General features: G+C 40.5%; 1 protein-coding gene across 2 annotated transcripts in view; it reads right to left on the reverse strand.

The window, feature by feature from the left end:
- Positions 1-8,562: 8,562 nt before the first annotated feature.
- HUNK (hormonally up-regulated Neu-associated kinase) overlaps positions 8,563-25,154 on the reverse strand; it is an 88,872-nt gene continuing 72,280 nt past the window's right edge. Inside the window, exons 7-10 of one of the 2 annotated variants that reach the window (XM_038388162.2) lie at positions 23,517-23,685; positions 21,213-21,296; positions 12,919-13,099; positions 8,563-10,640 (exon numbers count right to left, since the gene is read on the reverse strand). In XM_038388162.2, coding sequence (XP_038244090.1) covers positions 9,973-10,640; positions 12,919-13,099; positions 21,213-21,296; positions 23,517-23,685 — 1,102 coding nt within the window. In that variant the 3' untranslated portion in view covers positions 8,563-9,972. The remainder of the gene's footprint in view (positions 10,641-12,918; positions 13,100-21,212; positions 21,297-23,516; positions 23,686-25,154) is intronic. The other variant, XM_038388163.2, reaches the window with a different exon arrangement.

The raw sequence follows: 25,154 nt of genomic DNA on the forward strand, positions 1-25,154 counted from the left end.
GCCTGAGCAAAAAGTCAGCCTGTTGCCAATGAGTGCACACTGCAGAACGGTAATCAGCTCCAAGCAGTTTAAACTGTCCTTCTGGAGACTAAAGCTAAATGTGTTGTCTTTTCCATTTGGACAAGAAGGCTCATGTCTGAGCTAAAGAAAATGCTGAATATCCACAGGATTTACAAGATTAGTGATTTACTGTGCCAATAAATTTTAAACATCATGCTAAACACACTAGGAAGTCCTCCACCTCCCCATTCCCCTCTATATAAGTAAATCTGACATATGACCCACAAGAGTGGGAGAGCTCTAGATATGCGTTACAGTGTATGAAAAGCAAATGAATCCCCTCTGCACTACAGCAGTCTCTGAACAGCTGAATCTACAGTCTGACAGGCCAGGGTGATGAATATGTGCATCCAAAGGCCCCATGGCTATGTAAGTCAAACATTTCATAAGCAGGTGCTTCTGATTTAAAGCCATTATCACTATAACATATGGAACTTGCAGCATTGTCAACAATTGGGATACTTATCCAACCAGTGAAAAGATACAGAAGGGTCCAGATAGATTCAGGGATGCAATATTTACATAGATTACTATGAAAGGGGCTACTGAAGTCTGTTAATGAACTAGCCTTATACTATTGAAGCCACTGAGCCTCATTCAGCACATGGGCCTCATTCAATCCTTGGATAATTTCTCCACTGTAGAAAAATTTCCCCCAGTGTGACAGAGACTTCACCATATCTACATAACAGCTTTGAATGTAAAGGGACATGGTCAGAGCACTGCTGAGGTCTGGCTATGCTGAGCTCTGGTTGCTGTAAAGGACCATTGGGGCATATACAGCCAGGCACAAGTTGGAGCAGCCCCAAGGTGTCTCTAACTTGTGTAGGGGCTGAATCAGTCACCGGGCAATCCCAGGCTAAAGTAAATGTAAAGGAGGTGTAAAACCATCTTTGCCTCCCATCCTTTTGGGTCCTGCCTCAAGTTCAATGTGAGTCTACTAATGAAACTGGCCCATTGGCTTTATTCGGCAATAGGCAGCAAACCTCAAAAGCTTTGATGGTTCAGAAGAGCACCCAAAATGTAGATGTTTATCCAAACGCTTATAATCTTGTGTGTCTGAAATAATGATGCCCCACCCCTTCATGGTATTTGAACACTTCCTACACATGCAGAGGCATAATATTAAAATCATCAACCAAACATTTTCAAATCTCAGAAGAGTTTAGGGTTGGAGCTGGGTTGAAGATCTGGGTCAGTTCTGATTTTATCTGAGTCCCTTCACCCAACCTTGGTTTCAGTCCTACTGTAGGTTACCAGTAAAAATAAGTTACGTAATGATTTGCGAATCCCTAGTCTATGCCACTAACTGCCTAAATATAAAGGAATAATATGATCAACAGTCTTGGTTTAAGAGAAACTGAGGAAAAGGATAGCAGCGGGGCTGCAGGTTAAGATGGAGATCAACTTTCTTTAACTCTGTTATCTATATTGTGACACATGCAAACCTGCATGTTTTCCATTTCTATTTCACTTGTGGCCATTTTGGCTCAGATCCTCAAGGTATTAGGTGCCTAAATCAATGGAAGTCGGATGCCTAAATATATTTGAGGTTCTGGGCCTTTATGCTTTCTTTATTCTGGTTGTACGGGGGTGGCAAACAGAATTATGTTGCCCATCTGAATTATAAGAAAGAGAATGATTAAACTGGAATATGGCCAAAATTTTGCACCAGTTTATACTCCATGCATTTCCATTGACTACAGTGGAGCTGAACAGTTTGTGAATCAGAGTGCAATTTGTTCCAGTATCTTTATAATGGGATCCTTTTCCTGTGCTGTGCTTAAAGTGGTCTGAAAAAGGTGGCATGGTCTATAATAAACTGGAGGCAGCAACTTTGGTAAGATAGTGCTTAAAGTGAGTCCTTGAGCAACCCAGCTTGATTTCTTTTCTGAGTCTACAACCCCTTTCACTTTAAGCACTGGTTTTTTTTCCACAGTCTAAACATTAAAGCCTTTCCCCTGTGCACAGCTCACCTAAGTGAACATATTTTGCACAGGGGAACTCTGTGGGTGATGGAATTCCCAGTTGACGTCATTCTGCAGCCTCTATTACAGCCTCAGAACTCCTGTAATTTTAATGGCACCTATACTCCCTAATCTCACATATGGAAGATTTTTAGTTGGTGGAACTTCATAATTTCTGATCCACTGGCCATACCTTTACCCTGTCCTAAATCCACCCCCCTCCTCATCCCATAATACTATACTTTAAGCATCAAATGAAGCACTGCTTCATTGCAGACAAGGTATGTGGATCCCTTTGCTCAAGCTGTCTCTGCATCCTAGCTCCCCAGCACAGTGGCTCCACATAGTTTTGCTACCTTTAGGGCCATGTACACCCAGGCAGGGTTGGGCAAGATTTGCCCGTAAGGCTGAACAATTGGTAATAAAATGAGCAATAATGACCCAGTGAGACAGCATTATCTGGAAGATAATGACTGGCTGGGAAAGTTCAATGCCCAAGGCAAAGCAGAGAAATCTTACCCAAATCACTTAACTGTCAAGAAAACCTCAAATTGGAGGAGGCAAATCCCATAAAATATTCTTTTCCTTTCTTCTATCTGTTGTTCTGACTGCTGCTGTGGATGTGAAGGGTTTCTCTGTTAATGACACCAATCTTTTTCTACAAGTTAATAGCCAGTACAGTAACCAGTGGGAAAGCAGAACTTGCATCTTCTGCTGGGTTTATAATACAGAACTCCCCACTTAACGTCCTCTCGCTTAACATCGTTTCCATTTTACATCCCTGCTCCCTTACAGAACATGTCCCTTTCAAGTTGTGCAATGCTCCCCGAGAATGTGGTTTGGCCGCCTGCTTTGTCCATGGCTGGCAGCCCCCCTATCAGCTCCACTATGCCCCCCCAGCACCTCCCACCCTCCAGTGGACCATGCAGATCAGCGCCTTCCCCCTGCTTCCCCCGCCTCCTGTCCGCAGCAACCAGCTACCTTGCGGCGTTCAGGAGGCAGGAGGGAGAAGCGAGGACGCAGCGCGCAGTCTCCCCCCTCTCTCCCCTGCCCACAGCAATCAGCTGGGTTGTGGCGTTCAGGAGTCTGGGGGTGGGAGGAGCAAGGACGGATGAGGCGTGTGGAGTAAAGGGGAGGAGGTGCAGGGGGAGGAGAAGAGGCAGGGTAAGGGTGGGGGCTTGGGGGAAGGGGTGGAGTGGCTTGGCCGAGGATTGAGCCCCCCCCGGCAAAGTCAGTGCCTCTGCTTGGGAAGCTGCCACTGCTGCTGCGCAAGGTGCTTCTCCGAGCCTACGGCACCTTCAGTCTCCTTGCCTGCTTCACTGTCTGCAGTGCCAGTGGGCTGGGCCTGTGTGGGGTAAGGCGAGGGCACCTCCCAACGATAGTACAGCACCTGTGTTAAATTGCTCCTTTAAAATTGTTTAAAATGTATATTATGCCGTTTGTCTGGCAAAAAAAAAAAATTTCCCTGGAACCTAACCCCTCCATTTACATTAAAGCTTATGGGGAATTTGGCTTCGCTTAACATTGTTTCGCTTATAGTCGCATTTTTCAGGAACATAACTACGACGTTAAGTGAGGAGATCCTGTATGCCTTAAGATGGACCCTGCTATGCCTTTGATTTATGCAGCCACAACCAAGATATATGGACCTGCCCAGCAAAGCCTGTCATAGGATGGGTTAAAATTAGATCTTTCCACTGAGCACACAGAAAATAAGCCCAAACCAGACAGAGCTACTTCTCCTTTTGCTAATAAAGTCATCAACTAGCAGCGATCTCAGAGCGGGAGGTCATATCCTTATATCATTTACACTCAACAATAAATGAACAGTTTTTTTTTTTCCCCCTTGGATACCTGCCTCTCTGGGAGGTGTTACTCATTAACTTTTCTCAGCTGGCCTCCATTTCTCCCATAGGCACTACTGATACTATTAATGTGATGGGTGGCTCTTGGTGAGTTACTGACAAGTATGCACACCATGCCATCTGCTTAAAGTGTGGTTCTACTCTAAAAAGAGTCCGTAAAAATGGCACCTTCTTACTCATCAGATCAGCTCCTTTGTGTATTCAGAGTCATATGTGCTGCTTTCAGGGGCAATTAAATGTTTACTCCCATTGAACTTGCAGAGCTAACTGCTAAGAGTGAGAGTTAGCTGGAGTCTAATCCTTATGTTGCATCATCAATAAAATTGGCCCTGCCATTGGAATTATGCAGCCCATTGAAGTCAAGGAGGTTGCTGCATAGATGTAAGAGCTTGGACTGAGGGACCTTTATTACTGCTGCTAATACATGAGGAGGAAAGAATTCAGTTGGACTTTCAGATCTCAGGCTGAGTTTGCAAGGCTGGCTGTAGGGAAGTACGTGTAAATAGTTCAGAGTTCACATGGAAATTATTTGAGATACATATATGAAACTTGCTTGCCACAATGCCAGTTTTAGTCATTGCACAGAGCACTAGAGACCACTGGTACCGACCACTACACAACAGAACAAAACCTTCAGGTCACAATTGGACCTTGCCTCCAATCCAGCCTCCAACCTGATCTCAAATGGTCCAGGAACCCTGCCTGCCTGAAGAACTATCCCAACAGTCAGCTGAAAGCTAACACTAACCCCCCACCTAACAATAGAAGAGATACCTATTCATTCTTCCTTCTCTCATTGCCAAATGGAGTTGATAAAACTAACAGCTGGGTAAGTTAGAATGTCGGTTGCAACCCCATCAACATCATCTAAAAAAAAGGATTTAAAATAAAAGCTGGTTTTGTAACTTGTAATTTTGCTGAATGCCTAAGTTACTAAATAAGAAGGCTTACGTCATGCATGTGGTTATTAAGAAGTTAAGCCTTAAACTGTAAGTAAAAAGCCTGAAGATTTTAGCAGTAGCCATGGGGTTCAAAGTAAAATCTAATTAATCCATAAATCACAGCAAATTGGTGGCTTCTACTGGGACAAGTGAGTTAAGCAATTTACGTTTGAGGTGGCTGACTTCTCACTATGGAAAGCACGCTGTGAGAAAGTACGTGTTTCACTTCTATGAAACTGTTTTGCACGATTGCTTTTCTAACTTGGTCTTTGGAATGTGGTAATTGGTCAAGTGTGAGAAAGAAGCTGGGAGCGTGATGATGAAGGCCCTAATTAAAACATTAGCATTGATGACTGTCCCATGTCCATTAAAATATTCTCTGGAGTTTATTCCATGTAATCTTGGAAAGCAAAGCATTAGCAAGCCACAGCAGAGAAAGTCAAATTAATTCCAGGTCATATTTTGCATTCTATCCTTCTGCCCTTTGGAATTGTGTTAATTGTCTGTATCTAAATAACAGAATGTATAATATTAAAAGGTTCTTTTACTGCTAAATATTTAAAGGACTCCAAGTGATCTAATCTGTCTCCCGCCCACCATGAGTCTGCAAGTCATCATAGTGAAAGACAATTTTGTGTAATGAAAACATGTCCATGGAAAGATGTGCAAATGATAACCCATTTGTCTTTCAAATCAAATGCTTAAGAAACTCTGTTGCAGAAAAACTGCTACAAATAATACACTCATTTACTGCTGAGGGAGCACATTTTTCTCATTGAAAAGAGATATTAAATGAACCAGCTCCCAGGATTTCTCTGAATTATCCTTTATGAGTCTTTAGTGTGAGAGAAGGAAAACAAATAGTATAAGCAGGGGGGGACTTACAGACCATAGAAGTCACAAGTACTTATGAATTTGCCACACATTGTAATATTTCTGCATACCAAGTGATTTATATGTTTTATTCCAAAGAACTATGATGACTGTTTAGTAGGAAAAACACGTGTCTGCAGTGTACTCAGTAGTTTCATTGTGCTCTGGAGTTGGGATGGGGGGGAAGGAAAACTGACCAGATGAGGAAACTAAGTTTTAAAGAAAATGAGCAGCCAGACAGTCAGTTTCACCACTGCCTTAAGCAGGAGTAACTCACTTGAAATCAATGGAGTTGTGCCCATTTCTTGATGAGTTTGCCCAGAAATAAGTAAGGAGTCGATTTGCTCCTGCATCAAGAGCTCCACTCCGCACAGGAAATGGAGTGGGAGGGGGTTGGGAGAGGTTGTCTGTGTCAAGGAGCTAGTTACAGCCACCTGATCCTAAGTCACAGCTCCTGCCCCAATACCAGGAAGCAGCAATAAGATGTGACACTGACATTAGGTCTTTAATGGCCCCCATGCTAAGTGGAGGCCTAACATTGTGGAACTATGCTCTGCCCTACCCTGGCCTTACCATTTTCCTCCACAAAAAGGCTCCCATTACCAGCCATAGGTGCAGATCCTGCTGCGTGTTGGGAATTTGAAGGCAGATTACCTTAGTGGTGCACAGGGGCCATGACCACTGGCCCACAGATTGAAATCGTTTTTTTATTTGCATTATGCCATGTTATGTCAAGGATAAAGTCTGGAACATCAAGTGTGGAAGTATGGAGGCAATGTTGGCTTTAACAGCAGCATTTTCTTTAGCACTCATGTTCCCTAGTATTTTACAATTCATTCCTGGGAGAAAGTGAAGACCAAGTCCCTTAGAATCAGATGCTAAACAGCCTTCTCTGCCTTGCTGAATAAATCTGACATTTATAGTTATAGATTAGGCGAATCTGGACAAAGTCACCATACTGTGTATTTTCAGCTATGGTGCAAGTTCATTATGGACTTGATGAAAATCCCTTTGAAGTCAATGGAAAGTTTTCAACTGATTTCAAAGGGCTCTGGATCAGGCCCTGTGACAAAAAAAATGTTGTGGGGATAACAACCACAGAAATATTCTGAATGAAATACTAAGTTTGACAGCCAGGCTGTATGGACCAATCCAGAAAAGCGTTAAGCTTACGCTAACTTTAAGTACGTAAGTAATCCCACTTACTTACTGTCAATGAGGCCATGCTCACAGTAGATGCTGATCCAGCAAAGAAGCGCTTGCACACATGCCTAAGTTTAAATCAACAAGACTACCTATGTCCTTCAAGTTAAGCATGTGCCTAATTCACTTCTTAGTTGAATCAGGACCTATACGCACCAGGCAACTGCTGGATTTAAAGCAACAGCTTTTGATGGGTGAAGCTAATGTAAGTGATAATCATCTAGATCCCTTCATTTTTTGTGTAGTGTAGACATTTGCAATGTAAATATTTAGGTACATATGCTGCTGGGTGGCCTGGCACACAAAATCAGCATTCCATTGAGATCTCATTTAAAAAGCACATATATTTAATAACGATAGCAAATACATTGTTTGCTAAAAAATGAGAAAATGAATCAGTTGTTTTTTCCTGGAATTTACACTACTATAGTTCTGTAACTTTCTTCTGTGGTCACTGCAGACTGATGGTAAATAGCTGCTGGCTAAATTGGATACATATTTATGCTTACCAATGTAATACTCATATTCTATATAAATATAATAAAATAATAAAAGATTTAACATTTTTGTTTTCATTCTGTTACTTACATATATTTACTGTGAGTTCACAAAATACACTTCTCTTTCCTGTCTCCCCCAATCTTCTATTGAATTCCAAAGAAACCTGAGTTTATAGTTCAAGTTAGTATTTGCAACATATTTAGGTATACAGCTCTGAAGCATGCAAAGGATTCTTCTCACTACGCTAGACTTGAATGCAAGCATTTTCATGTTCTTAGTGTAAGTATGTTGTTTTTTTTTTTTAAAAAAAAGATACACAAATGGCAGCAGTAAAATGGACCCAGAGGATGCACAGGTGCTTGATGCAAATAAAATAGGACACTTTGAAACCCAAAAATGTGTAAAAATGCTTTTAGTTATATTTAAAAATACCATTTGAACTATCTGGGGACATTATATATCTATATATTTTCTAGTGCTGGTCTGACAGCCCCAGAGACTTGAACCCTTTGTACATCAAACAGAACAAGGCTCCCTATACTGATCTACCACATAACTTTAGCTGTGACCTGAACAGCTCATCTCCAGGGGTAAGAAGGTGTTTCTTCCTCCATGCCCATTCAAGTCCTGATCCTCTGTTGGCATTGCCAGCAATGGTTCCCAATGTGGGGATTATTTGAGGGAGAGGGCTATATATCTCATCAGTAGCTGGACTAACCATTACCTCAGGTCACATAGGCCATCAAGCAGAGGTAATAATTTAGGAGGCAGTGCGGCCTAGAGAACAGTGTGCCTGGGTTGGGTGTCAGGTCATCAGATTCCTACTCATGGCTGCTGCTGACCTACTGTGTGACCGTGGGCAAGTCACTTCACCTCTCTGTGCTCCTATTTCCTCTCTCACCCTTTGTCTTTTCAATTTAGACCAAAAGCTCTTCAGAGCGGGTAATGTTTCTTACTATGCTTTTGCACAGAATCTGACACCATGGGGCCCCAGTGTCAGCTGGGACCTCTAGTGCTACCGAAACACAAATAATAACTATGGCCAAGAAGATATTGGTTGGATTCAAAATTATGATCTTGAGATGAAGGTCCCCATATTTCATTACCAATCCCCTGAGCCATTTTTTTTTTTGCTCTTTTTTCTGCCTTGTATTTTAAAAAGGCATTAGAACCCATTGATTACATGTGAAGGGGTCGGGGGGAAGGAGAAGCACATACATAATTGGTGGTTACCTGCCACTGACCCAGGACCCAGAGTTAGTGATAAAAGTTATCAAACAATCCTGTACACACAACTCATATGCCAGCACAGTACAGACAAACCACAAAATAGTCTTTGGTTAAACCGTCTAAGTTTATAGCAAATGGTTTGCAAAAAAATTAACCAAAATTGTTACTCCCTTTATTCAGATGTATTGTTTACTTAGAAAAAGAATGCCAGTGTGTAGAGTATGTTGCCTGTTAGGAAAGTTAATCTTCACATCTCAGACTACTACTAAATTTTTGGTAACCACTGCATTACCATCCTTGCAGTCTGAAATGGCACTGGTGTGTCCTTTTAACTCTTAAATTTACTGCAGTCTCTCAGAGAAGCCTTCATGTATGGTCAATGATATTTTGCTAAAACAGAGGTTAATGCAATTCTCCCATTATGTTTTCCACAGAATTAGTACAAATACAAAAGTCAGAGGTGACTGGATTATTTAAACGACCAAGTTGCAGTTTTGACTATTGTTTTAATCATCCACTTGCAGACTTGTCTTATGAGTTGAGCAGGAAAATGTCAATTTGACCAAACTAGTTTTAAAACAATGTTTCTTTTCCATAACACCTCCTATAAAATGAACATTTTCTTTAAGAAAAAAATAAAAGATTCAACTATTATCTAGTTTGAAAGATTAACAGTAAAATCTGCTTTGACAATCAAAGCCTTCACTTGCTCTGAATGTCTAGAACTCATGCTGTTATCCAAGTTCCCACTGATCTGCTTTTCCTTCTTGGTGGAGCCTGTTCTTGAATTAGAAGTGTAGCTCTTGGTTTCAACAATACAATCTCTAGTGTTTTGCCTCTACTTCAGCCACATGAACAATACCTGTGTCAGTACGATACGAGACCAACTGTAGTCTCAATCACAGTTCCTAGCTGGTACCAGCAGTCACGGCAGCAGAAAGCCCAGGGCAAATTTATTAATGCAGGTAACACTGGTGAATCAAGCTGTTATGCTTGCTCTTCTTTTGATGCTGAAAATCTTAATGTAATACTAGATTATAGTATCTCCTTATGTAGATTTTCAGTAGATCTTTTAAGACACATTTCACTGTAGAGTCAAGCCAAATGAATGTCACCTTTGCTAAATTTTCTTAACAGCATAAATTGGGCCCTCTTCTTTCAATTTCAATAACTAAAACCCATCAAAACATTACAAGCAGACCTTTGATTTGCCAGGCTGGCTGCTATAATATATTATATAGGGAGACCAACATGCCTGCAATTTTCTCTTCTTCTAAACATTTGAAGCCCTAGAGAGCAGCACTGCAAATCCTGGCTTTCAAGAGCGTCAGATTAACACTGGCCATTCACAGCATCTGCTGCATTAAATGAAATCTGTGCTGGATTCATTTGCTGTAACTGAGGCATTCTTGCTTCCAGCGACTTGTCAGTGGTTGACTGCATTGTCTGATTCCTTTTCCGTAACATCTGCCCAATCCCCATCATGGGGAATCTGCCTCTGCTTTTAACACAATTAGGGCTCCCCAAAGGATTGGAAAGACTATTTGAAGCTGGCTGAGTAGGAGACACGACTTCTTCTCTCAAAGGACTTGTCTTTTCTTCGTATGTGAAAGAGACTTGAGTGCCATGAATTGGAGTTTTGGCAGGAGATGCGCTTCCAGGCTGGAGAAGTGGAGATAGTGTCCTTTCACTTGAGCTTTTATAACTAAAATTCACTGGTGAACTCAAAATTCTATACTGGTGAGAGGGGGAAATCTGATCTATTTGGTCCTCTCTATCGACAGATTCAAAAGAATGCACAATATTCAGGATCAAAGGAACATCCTTTGTCTGACTTCTGATGCTTGCAGACTCTTGCTGAGGAGAATCTTGCCTCTTAAGGAGTCTAGGGGTCCTTGGAAGAGGTGGCTGGATTTCCAGATATTCCAGAGAACAGGAAGTGACACAACTGGTCTTGGTTGCCATGGGTTCATGGTAAGGGCTTAAACCACCGGTAGAATCTACAGAACAAAAGGAAAAGAAATCAGAAAAGTGAATGACATTCTCTAATACTTGCTCTGGCCCAGGGCAGAGGGTGTTTGACCTCACATTCCACAGAAGTTTAGCCGGCAGGATGGATGCAGCATAAAAACCAAACGGCTGTGCAGCGTATACTCAGTGCAGTGATCAAGGAGCTGATGCGTTGAATTTTATTTTGTACTTACATGGTTGTTCTGTGGGTTTGTTACCTGCCAGTGATCTCAGTGGCAGGACAAGTGCATTGACTTAGTAATAAGAAATATGCAACCACATGCTGATGATATCTTAATAGTTTGAATTAATGAACTTCTGAGAAAAGTCTAGGAAGTATGATATTTCCTTTTTATTTTTTTTTAAATCTTATTAGAGCATTGCATGATTCTTAGCAGGAATGGAACACTTTACCTACTGAATGCCTAGAGATACATGTAATAATAACGAGGTTAATCCTGAAGTATTTACTCCCATTGGACGAAATGTGTCCTCAGTTTCACAGGTCTACATATAGAATAACTGCATTCCAGATTTACACAGTTATAGCTGGAAGCAGAATTTCATTTGTTGACTTCAGAGGGAATTTTGCCTGAGAAAGCACTGAATTCAAATGGAACAAGGTTTTCATGATCTGGCCCAATAATAAAACAACAGTGCAATCAGGAGATCTCCTTGGTTTTCACTGAATGTTCGCATCTACCTATACCGAACTGATTGTAACTAGAACCAATGTGAGGCAACACACATTTTTCTTGTGTTTGTGAAAATCAATCCACAGAGATTCTTTAGCTGGATTCCCCTTGATTTAGAGGAGAGAGGACTGGCAATAAAGCACTCTCCATAAGGATCCCATGTATTTAAAGTATCCTTAGTCTGAAATAGCTCAGGTCTGCTGATCTTCAGGGAACACTGCAAAATTTATATCTATTTCTTTGGGACATTAGGAAGGGAGGAGTCTGGGCAGAGGGCTGAGATCTGTGGATGGGTGTGAATGTTCATTACTTGGGTTGAGTTTAATCTGGAATGCATTGATGGGGTTTTGTCTGATTGGTCTGCTTTCTGAAGCTGGTCAAAACGTTTTGTCAAAATATTTGTCTGGTGAATAGAAAATTTTCATTCTCATCAAAATCTAAAAGATTTTCAGATTTTAGTTTCAGAAAAGGGAGACAGGGAAAGAATATAAATGGAAAAAATCATTTTACTTTAAAAAAATCTATTAAAAATTTCAACAAAATTAAAATTTGCCATTACTTTTGAAATTTTTCATGGAAAATATGTACCATTTCTGATCAGCCCCATGGATTACTGTTACCTTATGGCAGATAGTGCCACGGCCTGATAATGCCATTTATTGGACTCTTTTTTTTTTTGTTATGAAACCTAAATAATCAAATGAATAAAATGTCAGATTACTGGAAAGTGTATGATAAACACAGCTTTAAATTTATGTGTGTCTCCATCTGGGTCTAACATCTGGGTCTAACCTCTCCCAAACACATTATTCACTCCCTTCTCTCACTGCCACTCCCCCCCACAGCCCTTGCTCCATATACACACTATCCCATTTTCACTCTTGAATGCTCTTCGCTTCAATTCCTTTATGTTGTCACACACTGCAGTGCTCCCTCCCACCTATTCTCTCTCCGGCTTGCCTCCCCTCCAGCATGATTAACACTTTTTCTGACCTCTCTCCCTAGTCTTACATATTTTGCTTTCTCCCTTTGTTTTTGTTTCGAAGGTTTATTGTGGTTTGGGTTTTCCCTCCCCTTCCCTATTGGCTGGCTGTTTATCCTTCCTTCATCACCCAATCATTCCCCTCTGTTTTCTCCAATTGCTCTTGGTTACCGGAACTCTCCTCCTCTGGCTCAGTGGTTGCTTTCCTTGCTCCCTTCTACTCCACTCTTACTGCATTCCATGGGCGGCAAAAAAAAAAAAAAAAAACTCTTTGTCAGGTTCACTCATCTGCTGACCCATCAGCAGGGTGCTGTTGCTTTTAAAGTGCTGGTATAAAATAAAGGTGATTTTGCATGCATTTATGTTGTGTAGAGGAAGGAAGACTTTAAACAAAGCCATGGAAACTCTATCACAAGGCAAATCAGAAGAGACACAAAACCAAGAGTTCATGATTATTAAAAATTGTCATTGTGTCTTTCGGAAATTGTGTTTAAAGCATGATTTTTTTGTTCAATCCTCTCTTATTTACAACTTCCTTCTACGTGTGGTAGATAACGCACACACCCACACCCACAAAATTCTTCTACTAACCTTTCTCGGGAACACCAGTCTTGGTGGTTTTTCGCTCTTTCAGCAGTGCCTTGGGGTTCTGTATCTGTGCAATAAGGCAGGAGGAGGGTTGTCTGTAAGAAGGTGAATTTTTCTCTGTTTTCTTTGGGAGTGGGCGGTAGAGAAGCTCCCCTTTCTTTTCTTGTTCTTTTTGCTTTTTGTCCTTTAAGTTATAAAACAAAAATAGTTTGGCTTATTTTAGAAAGTTTATGTGCCCTAAGAAAAAAAATGAATTCAAAACACCACTTATCTAGCTGAATTCAAAGATTTAACGGGAATACATCTGGCTACCCAAAATAACTAAATCTTCTGTGTAACATTTTCTTCTGATCTGTTAAACATGATTTCATGGCTCTCATCTACATTGAAAACTCATGCAGTGTGAAAATTGTTTTCAGAAACTCAAACAAAAGAAAAGCTCTTTCTTCAGAGGCCACTCAATCCTCTGACATTTTAAAAGGTGAGTTATGAAGCTTTAAAGAAGTTTAAACTCCCAAGTCATTTACAGTCTGTCTGGGCCCAGACATGAAGAATATGGACCTGATACTGCAGATTTAGGGCCTGATACTCCACTGTCTTGCACCTTGCATAGCCACGTACACCTGTGAAAAATGAGTCCAACAGGATATAAAATACTGCCATTCAGATTTGGTAACATTTTAAAGCTGTTACACAAAGGTGTCCACACAAGATGAACGAGAGTCGAGAATTAAGCCCGTGGGCTTCAATCCTGCCATGATCGTTGTGTGCCTGACTAGCACTCACTGCATGATTGGGGCTTTGCCCTTTAAACATGACAGAGCCATACATCTTAAAACAAACGATTTTATATCAACTGACAGTGGGGGGTGGGAAGCACATACTGAGTTTTAGGACTCAGAAGGTAAGTAAAAACAACCTAATTTTCAAAATTTTGTTTTAAAATGTAAATGAATTAGCATTTTTTTTTTTTTTAACACAAGGGGCTTGATTCTGCAAGGCACGGAGTGCCTCCACTCCCTTGATTTTAGTGGAACCTTCGGATGCTATTTTACCTTGGAAAATCAGGCTCCAGATTTGCAATTCACATTTATATTTAGTTGCTAGACTGCAAGAATCTTACACTTTCCTAGGAAGACTTTGCTTGGTCCAGTTTTGGACCTATCTGTTTTCTTTCTTTCGGGGGGGGGGGGGGGGAGTTTCGGAAAAAAAAAGTTGAGTGTTGCTTTAAAACAACACTCTTCACACTGTTATAAACTCTCTATTTAGCCACCTTATTTGTTATATTCAATTGAAAAGTCTGTGAAACTACAAGTCTTTTTTAAAACAAATGCTTCAGAGCTCTTTCCGCCATTAAGTCTTTATGTATACATTTTGATAGATAAAATATTAACTAAAAGGAGCCCATCTTAAGATTTCATTATAAAAAAAAAAAAATCAATGGTACCAGCTGAGCACTCATTTCATTGCCATCCCTATAGTAACAAATCAGTACACACATGTAAGAGAGGAAAACCAGTTTGGATGAAGAAACAGACATTTGTTATAATAACCCCTAGAAGATTTGAAACTAACAACTTTAAGACCAACACATTAGGAAAATAGGTGGGCAAAGTCCATTTTAATCATTCCCATGGCTCAGGTACTTCACTGTTCCCATCCATGGACCAAGAAAAGGAGCTCAAATTTTTCCCCATGCTTGCTGCCCTTTGAACTTTGGAAGGTTAAATACTCCTGAGGAAGGGCATCAGTGACTCACAGAAGAACAGCACTCTTTAGGCTTTATGACCTATTACAAAGCTGTAAAGGAGGAATTTTTAGGGCTGGCAAAGAGATCTTTCTTAGAATCTAAAGCATCTCTGGAAATCTCTACTGAGCAACAAACCTCTTTCACACAGGCTGTGGATTATGTGCAAACGGATCAGATTAACTCCTACATGGATAATGCATTGCATGTGGTTTTAGCTGTACATCTCTCATTCAGTTTATTCTGTCAATTCTTTGAAGCAGATACCTGGCCTTCTTGCATATCTGCAAAATACTATGCACACACATGGCACTATATAAATAATAGATCATAAAAATAAAGTCAATGGGAGCAGTGCAGTTAATTCCCTGCACATCATGTTGAATAGTTACATGAGGCTCTGCAGCTATGATGCCAAGCCCAGCAGAAACTGGGGTTCTCTCTTTGTGACGAGAGGACCAGATGGTGAAATATCAACACAAAAAGGCCATCAAGACTCTCAACAGCTATTTGGTATTTTGAGGGAAGGATTTGCATTTTGGTTGATACAGCCTCAGCGAGAACATTTCAATACGGCAATTATTTTTAGTCTAGTGGTACAACAGACAGAGCTAACTCAGAACTTTGCCCTACTCTGAAACACGTTCCAAGTGACCCTGACATTATATTACGTGTTCATGCTGCTGTAACATTTTCATGGAGCAGTAGCACAGCTGTCTTGTACAGACTCAAGTACCCATGTGAAAAGGAAATCCACATATCCTGTGTTATCAGTAAGTTACTTCATCCTGGCTACATGCTGGAAATGGTCTTTTAATTATTTTTAAAATTGATTAGGACTATTTCCTCTAAAAAGAAAAAAAACCCTGAGTCCCAATGTGCCAAATGCCATTATATTTTGAAAAGGAAAGGAAGATTTTCTTTAGAGGAGCTATAAATGTTCAGCCTTCAACATACTGTATATATCCAGCTCACACAATGAAAGAGCTGTACCAGTAAGCTATACTTGGGAATATTTGGCATTACCTCATTCTATGCTATTTCCTGTCCTGACCTCAACCCCCAAATCTACCTCTAATCCCAGCAATAGATTTAAAAGAAAGATAACTGGTGTTTATATTGTCTTTGTCTGTTGTTACGATAGGACCACAGCACTAGCTCTCTGTGCTAGAATTCCTTCAGCTCCCTCCAAACCTGAATCTGACTCCGGCAGCTACTTTGCATGGGGAGCATCACACCCAATCCAGCTTCCAGGGATCCCATACATGGGGCACTACTTTAGCTCTACTGTTCCCAATCCCATGAGTCCTCCCAACACCTCTTCTTGCTTGCTTACATACCTCTACTAAATATAAATATGAAACAAGCCTTTAAAATACCCTATCGCGGGTAGGGAACTTGTATCTTGGAGCTCTTTGCACACCAGTTCACAGCCGTCTTAGCAACACCACTGCAGAGCTTGCTGCTAACTTCCCCCTCCAGTGAGCCCTATGGGAAAGGGGGCTTGCCATTCTAACAGCTACAGCCCTATTGCAATACTTCCTCACTAGCAATATGGGGCACTATGAGCCACAACCACTATGGTCACAGTCATTTACATTTGCATTTTTTACATTGCTACTAAAGTGATGTGGAAGAATTTCAGCCAGGTGCTGCAGAACCTTAGGAGACGTCTGCATGGCATCTCCATGGCAACACAGCTACATCATTTATCTAGGGACTAGTCTCCCATGTTTCTCTTTGGAGCTGAAAGGCAGATTGAGAGGGATGCTCATACTTGCAGCAGTGGTGGAAGAACACAGTCAAATTGGGAGATCCCAAATAGCCTAATATAGGTTAGTTTGTAAGTAAACCTTTCCTTCTTGAGAGAATAAGGGGATGGACCCTGGAAATTTCCCAAAGAATCTGAAAAGACACCCAAAGGATGTCTCCATCACGAAGCATTTGTTAAGAGTCCCTATAGAAACAGGTTTAGTTATAGGCTAGTGATTATTTTTAGGTAAGTTATTTCTGAAGCATTTCTTTTTTCTGTTTCAGTGTGCTAACAGTTCATCTTCTGTTTTAGAATATTATTATTTATTTGTATTGCTGAAGTGCCCAAATGCCCCAGTCAGGATTGGGCCCTAGTATGCTAAGCACTGTACAAACACATAGAAAGACTACCCAAGATTTTACAAGCTAACTTCTAGAATCTGTCATCTTGTATGTACCAAGGCCCTGCTCCTGTAGGATTTGAAGTTTACGGGATTACTCATGTGCTCAAAAGTAAACACGTACAGACATTTTTGCAGGCTTAGGCCCTTAGACAGTAATTTTTATGTTACAACTCAGAATATATTTGATGTCTTTTTCCCTCATTATAATACAAATTTTAATATTTATAAGATACAATAATTTAAGAAGGGAGAGAAGAAGGCTTCCATATCCACCTTAAAAACATGTTGCAACAATATCATCGGGTTTGCCCACAAACAAAAGCTGTACTGGTTTCAGAGTAGCAGCCGTGTTATTCTTTTTGCGAATACAGACTAGGAGTACTTGTGGCACCTTAGAGACTAACAAATTTATCTGAGCATAAGCTGAATGCATCCGATGAAGTGAGCTGTAGCTCATGAAAGCTTATGCTCAAATAAATTTGTTAGTCTCTAAGGTGCCACAAGTACTCCTTTTCGAAAAGCTGTACTGTTTCAACTATCACGGTATTGTAAATGTGATACAGCCCACCTAGTGTGGACACAGTTATAGTGTTATAAAGCTGTATATAGTTATTCCTTTGTGGGAAAGTGAAGAAGCTATATCAGTATAACTGCATCCACACTACTGGCTGTACCAGTATAGCTATTCCAGTTAAAAAAAAAAAAAAATCACACACCTAACCAAAATAGTTATACTGTTATACGTAAAACTGTCTGCAGACCAGGCTTCAGAGGAAATAAGCAGCGACCCCTTAGCCATGAGAATGTATGCTGCCAAAATAGGCAATTGTGGTAGCACTGTCATTAGTTCTTAATTTTTCGTATAGAAGTCATACATCAATTCTCTGGTTGCAATTGGCTTTTAGGGCTGCAGAAGCAAATGCACTTCCATTTTAAAAATAACACCAAAACAATCTGTGTGTTTCTATCGTTGCACTATTTGCCAAATAAGTTTTCTTTCACTTGTGTAGAAATACAAGTGTATGTTCTTATACAATACATTATTATACATACCCATATACACAATACACGCATGTAAACAATAAGCTAACAGCTAAATTCACACCTCAGAAACACATAAGTGGCTCCTAGTGATTGTACTGGGAACCTATGTGTATACAGAGAAGAATTTGGCTCTAATGAGCCCTCAGGCACATCTTACTCAATCTATCCACAGCTGATATGTTTTAAATAAAGTATGTGCTCTTTATATAAATAAAATGCAGCACGTGCTTTGCCCTGATACTTCCATCTGACTTGCAATTTAACTTGTCTATTAAATTGGTAAATGCATTTTTTTAAAAAAACAAACAAAACCAGACACAATATAAAGGTGCCCATGTAATTTTGGGTTTGGAAACCATTGTTAATAATATGGTGACCACCACCATCATAACTGTGAAAAGCAGCTTTAGAAAGAGGTGATCTTTTGGGAATACTGTAATTTATCATATGGTTGTTAGATGAAACCTGCACAATGCTTGCACCACTGTAATTCCTCCCTTTGGCAAAGAAAGGAAAGAAAAGGAAATCCTAAAATCAAAGGGCCCCTGCTATCTGTAGTGGATTCCTTTAAAACCCAGGCAAAAAAGATAGAGACAAGCAACACAAAAGGCAACACCTTCTATCTAGTGAATGAACAGTATCTTTGTGATCACTGAGAGGGAACCATTGAGTGTAGGCACTCCTCATCAGTCAGCGTCCTAATTTACATGACCCCTGTTTTCTGTCTCCAGACAGAACAGTACTAGCAGATTGCAGAACACCATAAAACCAGAGTGGCTTTTACCAATAGTGTTTTTTAACAGAACCACTAACCCAGGAACCTATCCTTGCAACAAAGCCCGTTGCCAACTCTGTCCACATATCTATTCAGGGGATACCATCATAGGGCCTAATCACATCAGCCACACTATCAGAGGCTCGTTCACCTGCGCATCTACCAATGTGATATATGCCATCATGTGCCAGCAATGCCCCTCTGCCATGTACATTGGCCAAACTGGACAGTCTCTATGTAAAAGAATGAATGGACACAAATCAGACGTCAAGAATTATAACATTCAAAAACCAGTTGGAGAACACTTCAATCTCTCTGGTCACTCGATCACAGACCTAAGAGTGGCTATACTTCAACAAAAAAGCTTCAAAAACAGACTCCAACGAGAGACTGCTGAATTGGAATTAATTTGCAAACTGGATACAATTAACTTAGGCTTGAATAGAGACTGGGAATGGATGAGTCATTACACAAAGTAAAACTATTTCCCCATGGTATTTCTCCCTCGCACCCCACCCCCCACTGTTCCTCTGATATTCTTGTTAACTGCTGGAATTAGCCTACCTTGCTTGTCACCATGAAAGGTTCCCCGCCCCCCCGTTGGTGATGGCTTATCTTAAGTGATCACTCTCCTTACAGGTTTCAGAGTAGCAGCCGTGTTAGTCTGTATTCGCAAAAAGAAAAGGAGTACTTGTGGCACCTTAGAGACTAACAAATTTATTAGAGCATAAGCTTTCGTGAGCTACATCTCACAATGCATCCGATGAAGTGAGCTGTAGCTCACGAAAGCTTATGCTCTAATAAATTTGTTAGTCTCTAAGGTGCCACAAGTACTCCTTTTCTTTCTCCTTACAGTGTGTATGATAAACCCATTGTTTCATGTTCTCTGTGTGTGTGTATATAAATCTCTCCTCTGTTTTTCCCACCAAATGCATCCGATGAAGTGAGCTGTAGCTCACAAAAGCTTATGCTCTAATAAATTTGTTAGTCTCTAAGGTGCCACAAGTACTCCTTTTCTTTTTGCGAATACAGACTAACACGGCTGCTACTCTGAAACCAGTGTTTTTTTACTCTCCTAGGTCCCAACATGAGGATGAAGCACAGTTCTTGAGGGCAGAGAACATTTGTACAGTGCCTAGTACAATGACATACTAGGGATTCTAGGCACTACAGTAATACAAACAATAAATAATCATCAAAGCCACTGGTGTGCAATGATAGGCCCAGACAGGCATTTCTTACACAGAGCTCTCACTGAAGTCTGGATAGTAAGATTGGGCATATAAACAGGCCAGCGGTGTTCCTGTGAAACCAGGACTGACCTGAGGGGCGGGCGATCCAGGCAGCCAACATCCAGGAGTGCCAAATCCCCATTTGTTGTCTTTTTCCTTTTGCTTGCATTTGTTTTGTGGGGAGGTGGGTGTGCAGAATGAAGTGATGAACACCACAGTTTTCCACCCTGGGCAACAAAACACCTCAGGCCAGCCCTGCCTGAAACACTTCTCCTCAATATTAATAAACGTTGATGCAAAACCAATTATGTTCTGGGTTTGGGATGACATTTTTTGGCTTTTGCTTGACTAAAATGTCAAGTTTTCTAGTTTTTTTAAACAGGTCTCGAAAAAATTGAAAAAAAAAATCTTCACCCAAATTTTTCATTGGGAAAAATACCCATTTTTCAAACAGCTCTACTCAGAGCCTGTCAATGAACCTGGGCTGAACATTGTTTAATTTTTGAGTTGCATTGTTCAAATGCAGTGAAGGCTGTGACCGTGAGCAAGTTACTTAAGTTCTTGGTTCTTTGGTTTCCTATTTGTACAATGGGGATGATAATACTCCTTCTACCTCCCAGAGAGCTCTATTCTTCCTCAGCAAGATACATGCAACACTGATTGCCTTCAATCATGCAACACCAATTGCCTTCAATGGGAGCTACTTGTATCTTGGAGTGGGAGACTAGCCCTCAAATATTGTGAGGCTTAATTTATAAATTCTTGTGAAGTGCTTGGAGAGAATCAGCTAGAAGATGTTGTAGAGGAGCTACGGTGGTTTTTTTTATATCCCTAAGAAAATTTCACACAGCACCATGCAGCCTGTATTACAGCAGAATATATCTGAGGAGAAACACAATAGCTTTAGTGATTAGCAGTTATTATGAACTCATCAGTGTTGGGAGTGTTCTCAAAGTCAAATTGGGGGGTTGAGAATACCTGAATGGACAAATGGAATTTGCTGTCTAGAACATTCGCATCTCTAACTTATATTCTTCACTGTCACTGAGATTCACATTTAGGCTTACATGTTGGCGGTATTATTCTGACCTTTCTGTCCATTTGTTCTGTGCTAGCAGATCAGTCGCTTCTTTTTTAATGAAGATGCCCAAACCTCCTGGCAATTCTTTTGAAATGAGTCGTTTGGTAACTTTCTCTCTTGTAAGCAAGTTTCCCTATTTCTCTGGGCTTGGAATTATTTCTGTTTTCCCCCACAGGGCCAGAAACCCACCAATTGTATTCACAATCAGTGGGAAATTCTTAAATTCAGTCCGGTATCAAAGTATCATCATAAAAAGCTCTACCTCATAGGTATCTTGGTTCACCTTGTATTTTTCTATCTGGTATAGCTGGTTCCTGTAGCAAACATTGTCATGGACATCTGACTTCTGTTGAAGAGGGGAAAAAATAATGTGACATAATTAGAAGCAACAAAACTGATAAACTACAACCTGCTGGGCCAAATTCACTGTGGCTTTCAACGGAGTTGCACCAGCTTATGGCAATGATGGATTTGGCCCATTATATTTAAATATCATTCTTGCTGATCTGCAAATGGCCAGCGAGACATCATTATTAAAACATCTGAATGGTCTTTCTAATATAACTATGCTCTGAGGAGGAGTAAAAATCCATGGCCATTCATCAGACAAGGAATCCCTCTGAGATAAAACAGAAACTAATAAGTTGAAAGGAAAAACCCATAAAACCCTGCCCCCTTATAAGCAGCCTTGTAGATGCTTACAGCTTCCTCACTATTTACATCTCAGACCTAGATTGTGCCTCGCTATGCACAGATGCCAAGGGAGGACAGAGTACAAGGTGCCTCAGCCCCTTGCATGCCCCATACACTTCTACAGGGGCCACCCATTATGTCGCTAGAGAGCACGAAACTACCCGTGCTGGCAGTGCTAGGCTCACTTAAGCAGGCAGAGAGGGGTAAGCTGAGGTGAGGTGAGGTGGGGGCAGGGTGATGGCTCCCCCCCTTCTTAGCCAGCATAAAAGAGTGCACAGACTGTACTCCTTCAAAGAAAAGTGTTAGGATGGCTACTTCAGTGCATACTTCCCCACTGTTATGGGCTCAAATCACAACTATGTGGACTACAGAGCTTTTCATTGTTTTGATGTGAAAACAGGAGAAATTTGCTGGTTTCAATGGCCCTTTGCTTTGAATTCAAACCTCAAAGTCAAACATGGGAAGGGGGCAATCCAGGGGGAAGGGGGGAGCTGAAGAGGTAGAAGTGACCCTAAGGAGAAACTGCAGAACTGGAATTAATTTGCAAACTGGATGCCATCAAATTAGGCCTGAATAAAGACTGGGAGTGAATGGGTCACTACAAAAACTAACTTTTCCCCCTGCTGATACCCACACCTTCTTGTCAACTGTTTGAAATGGGCCACCTTGATTACATTGAACTCATTAACACTACAAAAGAGATTTTTCCTCCCTTCTTGTCAACTGTTGAGAATAGCCCACTTCAACTTTAATTGAATTGGCTCTTTAGCACTGACCCCCCACTTGGTAAGGCAACTCCCATCTTTTCATATGCTGTGTATTTATACCTCTCCACTGTATTTTCCACTCCATGCATCTGATGAAGTGGGTTTTAGCCCACGAAAGCTTATGACCAGATAAATTTGTTAGTCTCTAAGGTGCCAAAAGGACTCCTTGTTGTTTTTGCTGATACAAACTAACATGTCTACCACTCTGAAACCTAAGGAGACTGACACCAAAGAACAAAGAAAAGCGTTTGCAAGAACCCCTACAAAGTGAAACTGCCAAATTTCACACAACCCTAGTCATAATCTATGTGAGGGAGATCCTGGGGCTGCAACTGCACTGTCAGTCTCTTAAGTCACTTATTACTCTTCTCATCCCCAGAGTAGACATCTATTGATGCCAATGGGAGGTTTATGCAGAAACTGAATGCAGAATATGCAATAACAATCTACCCTGCAAGAAACCTGCAATGCAAATTGGACAGCAGGATTTTTGACCCAAGGTCATATGCAAGAGCTATTTGGTATTAATGCTTTGTGCCATGGGCCAAGAGGCTCAAAAACGAATCAACAAACTCTACATACATATTATTTTTAAGTACCACTTTTATCTTAAAGTTTTCAGTTCACAACAAACACACACATTTTAAAGTGTCCCACCTCTCCTCCCAAGAATCACATTACATTAACGAATGTTTCTTAATAACAGAATAATTGTATCTGAAGAGCATAAACCTGACACAACTCTAGGACAAAAACAAAAGCTTTACATGGTAAGGACTTTGTTTCTGTAAGCCACAAGCCTTCCCAGGAGCCTCTTTGTCCAATGCCTACATTTGAAAACCATGTACATACAACCTACAAGCAATTACTTCCCATGCTTGGGAATTCTGATCTGATGTTATCTATTTACCAGGATTATCTGCCTTTCACAACTAATGTTATATGAACAGTGAATCTCAAGGGGCTACACTTCACTAAGTTAAAGACTCAGAATCAAATGTCAGTGTGTGGGAAAGTTTTCGTATATTACAGCATTCTTTTTATATTTATTATATTATTATTATTGTTGTTGTTGTCTTCAAGAATCAATATCAAGCAATACTTACTCTCAAGCCTGTCAAATAGCGCTCTAGTTTCTTATTAAGTAGAAAGTAGATGGCAAGAGTGTTGCTTGCCCTATTAGAGAGGACAGTGTTGATCACATCGCTGTTCTTGTAGCCCAGCTTTTCAGTCATATGGAGCAGCACACTTTGGCTGAGGTCTTCTAGGTGAATTCTACACAAAAAGAGAGACCAAACAAATTATTCTTATTCAATCCTCCAGATGAGACATTAGAATGCTTGTTAGCAACGAGGACACCTGCAGAGTATGCACTAGAGATCTGAAGGCCATTATATAGCTAAGTAATGTAAACATGACTAGCCTTATGTTCTTGTGAAGGTAGCTCTAGTTCAAAAAGCAGCCAAAAATTATTTTAGCGATAAAAAAATACCTTCTGATACTTTAACTCAGCATACGCTCTGTACTCAGGGATTTTGGATGCAGTTTTCTATGTGGCTTTCAGCCCTAGCACCCTATGCTGCGTTCCATTCAGATCTGACAAACTAAAAAAGGTCAAGGCTAGTTATTACTTGGATGGTAGATTGCCAAGGAACAGCTACAGTATGCGCTGCAGGAAGTGACATTGATCATTAAATAGATGGCATTCTCCCCTCTGAGTCAATAGTGAACCAATGGCCCAGCACGGTGTTAAGAAGCACTGCAGTGCTGCAGATGCCACAGTTTGATTAAGACATAAAACCCAAGGTCTTGACCACTGTAGTCATTAAACATCCCATGGCTCCTTTTGGAGGAGAAGAACTAAAATCCAACTCAGCTAGCTACATTCTGCTTACCTATATGTTTCTGTTCTTTCCATTAGATACAGTACTTCTTCATCTGCAATCATTAACCGCTGCTTGGGTGTTTCTCCTTGCATTAAGTAGCTAGCTAGAGTGTTTCATCCCAAAGATCGGTATATTTCAACAGTAGGTGAAGTGAGCTATATGTAACATTTCTATAGCAGTTTGCTAAATCTGTAGAAGTGCTTTGAGGTGGAAGGCACTATATAAAGCTAAAAGTTATAGATAAAATATGCGTGTGTTTGCACACGCTCTCAAAAATGGACTTATCTGAGTTGAGGAATGGAGAGCAATAGCCTAGTGCAGTTATAACAGTGCCTTTAACAATGAATTGGAAGGTCAAATTTCCCAAAGAGCTCATTTAGGCTTCTAAATGAATTGGCCAGACTTCCAGGTGTGCCCAGCACCCAGTAGCTCCCATTATTTTCAAAAATAATTGTTTTTAAAAAAAGCTATTCCTTGTTCCAATAGCTATTTTAGCCACTTATTTAGGTGCCTTACTAAGGACTGCTGGGTGCTGAACTTTTTTAAAAAATCTGATCTCTACTTTTAATAGATTCATCATTTCCCATCTCACCCCCTGCACTGGTATTTTTAATGTCTGTTACATTCAGACGTTACTGCACGTGAGATGGAGTTGGACATAGCAGGACTCTAAATAATATTCAAAATCAAGTCTGGTAAATCTTGACTAGCAAATATTTACCTTTGTTCAACGTGCTTATTAAAATTCATTTTGTACTTAGGGACTGCTTTTAGGGTTATTTTAAAGAAGTTAATAGGCAAACTGTATATGCTGCTGTATGGTAAGTAAGTCTGTCTTCGGATAGCAAAAAGAACCCA

This window comes from Dermochelys coriacea, chromosome 1 (genome assembly GCF_009764565.3).
Source record: "Dermochelys coriacea isolate rDerCor1 chromosome 1, rDerCor1.pri.v4, whole genome shotgun sequence".
In the NCBI taxonomy this organism is placed as follows: domain Eukaryota; kingdom Metazoa; phylum Chordata; order Testudines; family Dermochelyidae; genus Dermochelys; species Dermochelys coriacea.